The 9,923-nt window shown below is 31.8% G+C and overlaps 2 protein-coding genes across 2 annotated transcripts; both read right to left on the bottom strand.

The window, feature by feature from the left end:
- Positions 1-3,385: 3,385 nt before the first annotated feature.
- LOC142219753 (protein CREG1-like) lies at positions 3,386-4,434 on the bottom strand. Its single transcript, XM_075288613.1, has 4 exons — positions 4,286-4,434; positions 3,781-4,188; positions 3,627-3,708; positions 3,386-3,562 (listed from the first exon to the last, which is right to left on the bottom strand). Exons 2-4 carry the CDS (start codon positions 4,180-4,182, stop codon positions 3,453-3,455), a joined length of 594 nt encoding a protein of 197 aa, XP_075144728.1. The 5' UTR covers positions 4,183-4,188; positions 4,286-4,434; the 3' UTR covers positions 3,386-3,452.
- Positions 4,435-8,630: 4,196 nt separating this feature from the next.
- On the bottom strand, positions 8,631-9,722 carry LOC142219452 (protein CREG1-like). The gene is made up of 4 exons (XM_075288451.1): positions 9,563-9,722; positions 9,046-9,453; positions 8,892-8,973; positions 8,631-8,829 (listed from the first exon to the last, which is right to left on the bottom strand). Exons 2-4 carry the CDS (start codon positions 9,445-9,447, stop codon positions 8,720-8,722), a joined length of 594 nt encoding a protein of 197 aa, XP_075144566.1. The 5' UTR covers positions 9,448-9,453; positions 9,563-9,722; the 3' UTR covers positions 8,631-8,719.
- Between the last annotated feature and the right edge of the window lie 201 nt (positions 9,723-9,923).

The raw sequence follows: 9,923 nt of genomic DNA, 5'->3' as shown, positions 1-9,923 counted from the left end.
TGTCTAGGGTTAAAAAATCGAACTGAGTACTGCTGTTTTTCCTATTTTTCTATTTGTTATATTTAGTTTCATCAAAAGCGCTTGACTGGCGATCAATTCATTTTCGATTTCTGTTGAATACTTTTTTCTTGACACATATTGTATACGTTCGTTTCCTATAATCTTGCCTTTCGACCTAGAGCTACCCAAAGAATTTCTTGGAAGTGCCACAAGCCATAAAAGATTTCACATTCATTTTAAAAAAGTTTGCACAATTCACCAATTAAACGCTCTTATATCAGTATGTTATATAACGCAGTAAAATAACTTTTTATAATTTAGATAACTAGTCTAACATTAACTTTAACTCCATTTAGTTGATAATCTTTGAAATTGAATATTCAAAAGATAAACCTTGTTTTGACTACTTTAAAAAATTGCGTGCATACTTTTAGGCGGTAAATGTATACACTGATAATGGCTTGTTGTCTTTTAGTACTCGGTGCACCATTTGTATGAGCTATCCAGAACATCCTTGCATAGGATCATTTAAACAGCTGATTCCAGTGTTGCACATCTGTTTTCTTTTAGTATTTCACGGCTTGGGTATCCAGTACTAAAAGAATTTGAATTTATTTCAATTTTCGAGTTTCATATACAACAAGATATTAATAATCTTATAATTACTAGTTGATTGCTAGTTAACAAAATGATAGTAAACAAGGAATTTAGAAAATAATTATAATAGAAAATATAAATTAGTAATAATAAATAATTAATTTAAACAAAATTTATGGACAAAAACCAATAAAGTAAATAAATGAAAATAATAATAATAATAATAATAATAATAATAATAATAATAAAAACAAAAATTTAAAGGTAAAAATAAATGTTATCAAAGTTAAATTTAAAAACTTAGTGAAGACAATGGAATGCTATGATGAGTCTGAAAAATAATTAAAAATTGATTTCTTGAAGGTATTAGCGTCGCCAATGAATTGGATTGATGTAGGTAATGAGTTCCAAAGAGGGTAGCAGTATGGAAGAAATGCCATTCGGACACTAAGAGTTTGTACATTAACATTCTTCTGTTTGTTCTTCCAAAACGTAATTTGCTGTACAGATATAGAGGATCTTTTGTGTAAACGATTTTGTGCAGGAGGATTAAAATTCTTATTTTCAAGAGTTGGGAAAAGTCAACGCCATATAAGTTACTTTTGAAATTAGGTATATAGGTATATCTGATAATGGGACTAAATGCATTTTCAAGGCGACGTTTACTAACAGTATCAGTGTTACAAAATAATTCACATCCGTAGAGAAGAATTGGCATGAAGTAAGACTTTGCTAGAAGCATACGTACATGTTGAGGTGTATAGAACTGAGTTTGGCGAAGAGTGCGTAGCATACCAAATACTTTCCCAGCAATAGCACAAATATTGTCCTTCCACGTTAGTGATTCGTTGAAGATTACGCCCAGATTTTTGGAGTTCTTAACGCGTTCAATATGTTACAACTATGTTTTGCTATGAATCCAGATTGCTTATAGTATAACAAATTATAATTTGTAGTATAATCTGACATTTGCGAGTGTATTAGTCTTTCAAATACCTTAGAAAGGTAGGGCAAAATAGAGATTGGGCGATATTCAGTTCCATCTTTATTCTTCGGTATAGGCACGATTTTCGCATGCTTCCAACAATTTGGTAAAATGCTTGTTGTTATAATTTGATTGAAAATATCAGTAATAAATGGAAGTAGCAGTGGCAAACATATTTTTATGAATTTTTGTGGAATGCAATTCATTCCCACAGCATTAGATTTTACAGATGAACAGCTGTTAAAAACATCAACTGGTCTAATACACGCAAATTCGAAGTCGGAGTAAGAAGGAAACGTATGTGTCTTGATTGTTCGACAGGTAATTGTAGGTGCAGTACGAATTGGTAAGTTTAAGAATTTTTCATTGAGTTCGTTTGGATCTGTATTTATTTGTTGCTGTTTCGTACATCCAATCCCAATTTCACGAATAGCCTTCCACTTTTTGCGAGAATCTATCGCCGACTCAAAATGTTTTTTAAAATAATTATTTTTGGCTCTCTGAATAGATTTGTTTACTTCTGTTCTTAGTAAACGGAATTCGTAATGTAGCTGTGGCGTTTTAAATCTTTTCCAGCGTTTATAAGTCAGATCCCTTTGGTTAATTAATGCTTTAATAGTGGAATTTAACCAACATTTACGAGGTTCACAAGAGCGAGAAATTTTAAGTGGCAATGAACGAGCCCACTATTATGGTAAAAAAGAAAATTTGCTCACAAATATTATATTCTACTCGTGAACTCGATTATTTGTTAGGAATCTAATGATATCTGTAATATTCCTAATGCTATTTGTTGAAATGTGTATAATATATTACAATATAAAGAAATTTGCCACTAAAGTAGCGCAACGGTAACTCTGGATAAGGGAACAGGGTATAAGTGCAGTAAATTAGTATATTGTCTTACCTTCGAAGTATTTCGTTAAGTATACATAAAAGAAGAAATTTTCATATTTTGTATAATTCGAAACTGCAGTCATTTTCAGCTAATTAATACGAGTCTTTCATATTACTAAATTTCAGATGTTTTGCATTTAAGGCAAATTCTGCTAAAATAGCAATAATTCGTTTGTTTTTTTTCGACTATGATTTTCTGCGATTATAATTACAATCATTCTAATATCAAATTTAATGCTTTGTGTATGGATATTCCGTTGGAAATATATCCATATCGCTTCGCTGATTTATTGTGCAGCATATTCTATTTGCACCAATGGTGACACTGTATAAATTATCGTAAATTTAAATAAATTTGATTAATTTTTTAGATTACAGAATAACAAATTTTTTGAGCGTAGAATTTCATATGCCAGACCAGATTTCTCAAACTCTTTCATTTAACTAATCCGGACACCCGCAAATCTAGACATCCAGTAGTCGGGACAGCTCAATTATTCGAACATTTGTTTGTATCGCAACAATTGTTTGTTTTATTTTATTGTTTAGAAACTAAAATAATATTAACAAAAGTGGACATATGAGGCAAGCAGATAAAAATGTATGACATGACAAGTTTTCTGCTAACAATAGTTAGTTGGTTGCAAAATTTAAATTTTTATGTAAAAAATGCCTAAAAATGTCCGGTGAACAATTAGCAAGCCATTTTTAACCTCTCGAGACGTTTAAAACAAAAATTCATAAAAACAGTCAATGTGACGATCAAATATATAAGGCAGATGAGTCTGCTCTATTTTTGATACAAATCTCCTATGGGTTCACCCCACAGAGACTTCAGCACCTGGAACAAAACTACCATAAATGTCACACCCCCACCAGATTTGTTTCAATATTTAATAGCAAATATGTGTTTGCAACATTTATTTACAGTTCGTAAAGTTATTGTGATATATTACCCAAAAAAATAAACAGTTCATAATTTGATCTTGTAATAGTCTTCAGGCTTGACATTGTTAGCACCACCATAAAAGTCCAGAACGAAGATATTTGTAATTTCCAATTCGCACAAATAGAAGTTATGTTCTGGAAAAAAGAAAAAAATATATATATTATAATGGAATAAGCAAATTTAGGGAAAATATTGTACTATCTATCCATTTCTGTGCTGCAGGGTGGCGATCAACGAATGAAGCTACAGAGGCTTGATAATCCTTAGTATTTTCATCCAACTAAAATGTAAAAACACCATGTTTCTAATAAATTTTTAACAAAAAATATTTCATGAGATATAGCAATCTTACCTTCAAAACTTTACCACTGATAATAGTGCGGGCACATGTTGGTTCCATAGGATCCATATTTTGTTCAGAACAATGAAGTAGTTGTTCATCGGAGAACAGAAGTGTAACATTATTATTTTGTTTTACATCTTTACCGGTAAAATCCAAGTTGGTTAAAAGAAATTGAATACGGCCTAAGGATTCTTTTTTCTCATTATTATCATTGACAGCTAGGACATTGACCATTGGATAATCCTTTAGTTTACGATGGGTAGAGATAGATCCAACTGCAGCCCAATTCGCCTGATGTACCAATTTTCGGGCAACTAAAGCATGATCGGTCTTTTTATAAGTAGAGAGTCCACAAGCAATGTTAAGACATAAAGCCATTAAAATGGTGACAATCACGGTGTTGGAAATCATCGTTCACTGGAGAAGAGGAAAGGTTCTCATAGAAACTAATCTTATATTGCTTCGAAGTATTTCGTGTTAAATTTAGAGGGCTGTTGCTAATAATGAGACTTACGTTAGAATAATTTTCTCACACAATTAAAAAAAAACGAATATTGTCCTGCAATCCTATATCTTAGGATATTCTGTTTCTCTATGTTGTTTCTTTGCAACTGAGTTCTTCATAAGAAATACATTGTTTATATAGTATTGAGTATAATATAGGTCGTTGTTTCTAAAGATAGTTTTAAGTGAAATCAAATAACTTTCTCCATTTTACATTGAGAAAGTCCGAATTGTAATCAGACAGTCAAACTATTTTATCTCTAGAAATTAAGTGCAAATATTCTTATCTGATTTTATAAAACTTACAAATATTATTGGGGCTACTTAATGTTCTGTTGCAATTCAACACGCACGTACCGATAATACATGAGTGGAAATCCTTTATCAGCAAATACGTGATGCATAATTTGTTTCTCTAATAAGACCTTTAATAAGTACGAGTACTATGCTTTAATAAGGGAAACAATGTAATAAAATGAAATGGTGTAGTTGGAAGTAAACTACCCCAATTTGCCGTTGTGTTCAGATGTTCTAAATGTTGTATTATTAGAGATCTATAAGCTAAACGTTTTCAAGTGTTTTTAGACATTCGTGCCTATTCTGGGACACACATGTATCGCTTTCTTGAGGTGTCACACTTAAGAGGTGTTCAGGACAACACTTTACACGAACATTTTTTCTGTCTGGGCCAAATGTACAGATATCGTATGCAAAGTTAGAAGATTTTTAACTCAAATAAATAACATATTTCGACACTTTAATGTGTGTTTTATGTATCTTGCACATCTTATTAAGCAAAATCGAATATGCCACGAAATATAATTTTATAAAAACTATCTAAAATTTGAATGAAAAATTCTTCTGAATGGTGTATATGCACGGATGAAAAAGACTGTTTTTCATATGTTTGGCTATAAACATTATATGTTTGGAACACAAATTTTTAAACACAATATTTTTGAGTGCAAGCATATAATGTTCATAAACTAGCATAACATGTTTGGGACATATATGTTAATATGTTAGAGCATATTATGTTTGGGACATAAAATGTTTGTAAATATAATATGCTTGGATGCAAACATATATTAATTTGGAAATAGCCTATAAACATATATGTGTTTAGTAGCTTGGAACGCTATTTAACAGGGAGCGATATTGAATTGGTGGTTGTTGCTTGTTATTACAAAATTAACATTTTATTTTTCCTTGGGCAATTGATCAGCTACTTCTTTGATCCTTACAAACTGTGTGGTCCGCTGTTCGATTCCCCGTCCGGCAAAAGGTAAAATTAAAATAAAAATAAAAAATCATAAAATTGAATAATTTCTTCTACAATGTTTGTATTACAGAAAAAGGTGCTAAGAACTAAAAAATCTCGTGGAAGTGAGAAAGATGTCGGGGAATATACAATTGGGCAGAAACAAAATTTTGAGCATTCAGGTCGAAAACCTATGTTGTCAGCACCAATATTACCTGTTTATTTTCATAATTCATTATGATTGTAAATATATAAATAAATAAATAAAATTTTGAGCACAATATTGTTTTGGAGAATTTTTTTAAGCATATAATATTTTTGGGTGCAAAATGCTTCCAAACATATTATATGTTCACATAATAACATATTGTTTTTTGGAAGACAACATTATTGAATTTGGATGCAAAAATACAAAATGTTTGGAACTTAGACTACCCAAACATATATTGTTTAGACCAATATGCTTTCAAACATATTATATATTGGAAGAGATCAAACATATAAATGTTTGGGCAATACCCAAAAATGTATATGCTTGAAGCAAAATATGTTTGGGAGTATATGTTACAGAAGCGATTTTTTGTGAGCGTGTAGGTAAGTCTACAAATAATTACGAATCGATATGGACCTTTGCACGGTACGTAGAGAGCCAGAATTGAAACATGGGGTCGCTTATATGTGCTTGATATGAACTTGATATGGACCAATTTTTGTGTGATTGGGGATCGATTTATCTGAGGACTATATATAACTATAGACCGATATGGACCTAGTTAGGCATGGTTATTAACGGCAATATACTAGCACAATGTACCAAATTTCAACTGACTCGGATGAAATTTGCTGCTCCAAGAGGCTCCAAAACCAAATCTCGGAATTGGTTTATATGTGGGCTATATATAATTATGGACTGATATGGACCACTTTTGGCATGGTTGTTAAATATCATATACTACCACCACGTACCAAATTTCACCCAGATCGGATGAATTTTGCTTCTCCAAAAGGCACTGGAGGTCAAATCTGGGGATCGGTTTATTTGAGGGCTATATATAATTATGGACCGATTTCGACCAATTTTTGCATGGGTGTTTGAGGCCATATATGAACACCATGTACCAAATTTCAGCCGGATCGGATGAAACTTGCTTCTCTTAGACGCTCCGCAAGCCAAATCGGGGGATCGGTCTATATGAGGGCTATATATAATTATTGACCGATGTGGACCAATTTTTGCATGGTTGTTAGAGACCATATACTAACACCATGTACCAAATTTCAGCCGGATCGGATGAAATTTGCTTCTCTTAGAGGCCTCGCAAGCCAAATTTGGGGGTCCGTTTATATGGGGGCTATACGTAAAAGTGGACCGATATGGCCCATTTGCAATACCATTCGACCTAAATCAATAACAACTACTTGTGCCAAGTTTCAAGTCTGCTTGTTTCGTTCGAAAGTTAGCGTGATTTCAACAGACGGACGGACATGCTCAGAATTTCACCATGACCCAGAATATATATACTTTATGGGGTCTTAGAGCAATATTTCGATGTGTTACAAACGGAATGAAAAATTTAATATACCCCCATCCTATGGTGGAGGGTATAAAAATAACTGTGTTTGGTCCTTGAAAATCGTTGAGTAATATTGTAAAACTTAACATTTTACAAATTTTGTTTCGCTAGACAAAGAATCGCATATTTTTTTGCAGCCTTTTTCCTATGAGTATAGCGAACCAATCCACAACCAAAAAAATGAACCCACCATGAAAAAAAATTTTGGTTTATTTTTTCGTAAAATTGTGCACTATATTTGTATACAACTTTTTCTAATTTTTAGTTCACGTCACGTAAACAAAAAGTTATTCAAAGAAGGAAACATTTAAACTAAAATCAACAAATTCTCACCAACTAAAATAAAGTTTAGTTGGCATTAGCGCCCCGTTTTTTGAGTGATCGTCTTGAAATGCGGTATCAGCTATATCAGAAGCGATATAGATGTAGCCTCCATATAGACGATTTGTCTAGAAAATATGGTATGGCAACTTATAAAATCATGGCAACTTCTAAAACCACCTTTGCACTCAAATGAACAAGTAAAAATTTCAGCAGCAGAAGGCTATAGCTGAGTATTTAAATTTCCATCGAAATCTGAAGAAATCGCGAAGTCAAATCGGGTTCATATGAAGACTACATCTAAACATGGGCCGATATAAACTCTCTTTAAATTAGGTATTTACACTCAAAAAACAGTTTACTTGGATCCAAAGATTTTCTTCCCCTAAGGATTTTGACATTCCCAGCCAGAGATGCGGATTCTTTAAAATAAAGACAGTTTTTAGAGATCTATGTAGTCTTAAATCTTGGATCAATAAAACTAAAATTAGGATACAGATCTCGTTTATCGAATTTTTAATAGCTATTTGCAATATATTAATAAAGTCCACGCCCAAACAAAAGGCAGTTAAAAAATCCAAATTATAACAAATACTTGAAAATAAAGAATATTTGTTTTAATCCAAAAAAAAAAAAAAAATATAAACCCAAAGATGATGCAAAATGCTCAAAATAAGTCTTAGCCTATATTTGAAGCGTTTTTATCCTAAATGTAAAGATTCAATGTATCAGTTAAGTAATGGCGATTTCTTTAAATCTAAAATGTTATTCTGTACTTTAAAGAAAGTTTGCCTTAATTCAACGACATACGTCTTTTACGGATGGAAGCAAATTTCCAAGATACGTGTCCTAATTTTAATAAACAAAATTTTTGAAGCAAAGATTACAAACTTTCTTTATATCAAAAAAGTATCAATTTAAATACATTTTTCCTCAATATTGTGTAAATTACGTGTTAGATCAATTACATATTAGGTCAATTTCGGCTTCTCTGTCGTCAACGTACTAAATTGGGAGATTCGTCTATAAATAGTTGTGTATATATAATTTCAACAAAGCACTCACTTATGGAAGTTAACCACATATGTTACCACAATAAGGGGATGTCGCTACACTGATAGAAGAAGCTTCGTAATATAAACGAAAATTGTCATTAAAAATGAGGCAGTGAATATTTTATAAATTTTACTACATACTCGTACATGCTTTTATCAATTTTATTTAGAACTCGAAAATTTCGTATTAACAATCCACAATATAACTACATCAAAATATTATTTGAAAAAGTTCACAATTTGATCTTGTAATAGTCTTCAGGCTTGACATTGTTAGCACCTCCATAAAAGTCCAAAACAAAGATATTTGTAATTTCCAATTCGCACAAATAGAAGTTATGTTCTAGAAAAAAGAAAAATATATATATTATAATGGAATAAGCAAATTTCGGGGAAATATCGTACTATCTATCCATTTCTGGGCAGCAGGGTGGCGATCAACGAATGAAGCTACAGAGGCTTGATAATCCTTAGTATTTTCATCCAACTAAAATGTAAAAACACCATGTTTCTAATAAATTTTGAACAAAAAATATTTTATTAGATATAGCTAACTTACCTTCAAAACTTTACCACTGATAATAGTGCGGGCACATGTTGGTTCCATAGGATCCATATTTTGTTCAGAACAATGAAGTAGTTGTTCATCAGAGAACAGAAGTGTAACATTATTATTTTGTTTTACATCTTTACCGGTAAAATCCAAGTTGGTTAAAAGAAATTGAATACGGCCTAAGGAGTCTTTTTTCTCATTATTATCATTGACAGCTAGGACATTGACCATTGGGTAATCCTTTAGTTTACGATGGGTAGAGATAGATCCAACTGCAGCCCAATTCGCCTGATGTACCAATTTTCGAGCAACTAAAGCATGATCGGTCTTCTTATAAGCAGAGAGTCCACAAGCAATATTAAGGCTTAAAACCATTAAAATGGTGACAATCAAGGTGTTGGAAATCATTGTTCTCTGGGGAAAAGGGGAAAGAGAAGAACATGTATTCACATGAATTAATCTTATATTGCTTCGAAGGATTTCGTGATAAATTTTGAGGGCTTTTGCTAATATTGATACTTACGTTAGAATAATTTTCTCACACAATTAAAAAAAACTAATGTTGTCCTGCAATCCTATATCTTAGGATATTCAGTTTCACTATGTTGTTTGTTTGCAACTGAATTCTTCACGGGCAATACATTGTTTATATAGCACTAAGTAGAACAACGATCGTTGATTCTAAAGATATTTTGAAGTGAAATCAAATAACTTTCTCCATTTTACATTGAGAAAGTCCCAATTATAATCAGACAGTCAAAGTATTTTATCTCTCGAAATTAAGTGCATATATTCTTATCTGATTTTGTAAAACTTACAAGTATTATTGGTGCTACTTAATTTTCTGTTGCAATACAACTAGCACGTACCGATAGTACTTGAGT

This window comes from Haematobia irritans, chromosome 1 (assembly GCF_050003625.1).
Source record: "Haematobia irritans isolate KBUSLIRL chromosome 1, ASM5000362v1, whole genome shotgun sequence".
Lineage (NCBI taxonomy): Eukaryota > Metazoa > Arthropoda > Insecta > Diptera > Muscidae > Haematobia > Haematobia irritans.
The sequence above is the reverse complement of the archived record's forward strand: the minus strand, read 5'-3'. Positions and strand labels throughout refer to the sequence as shown.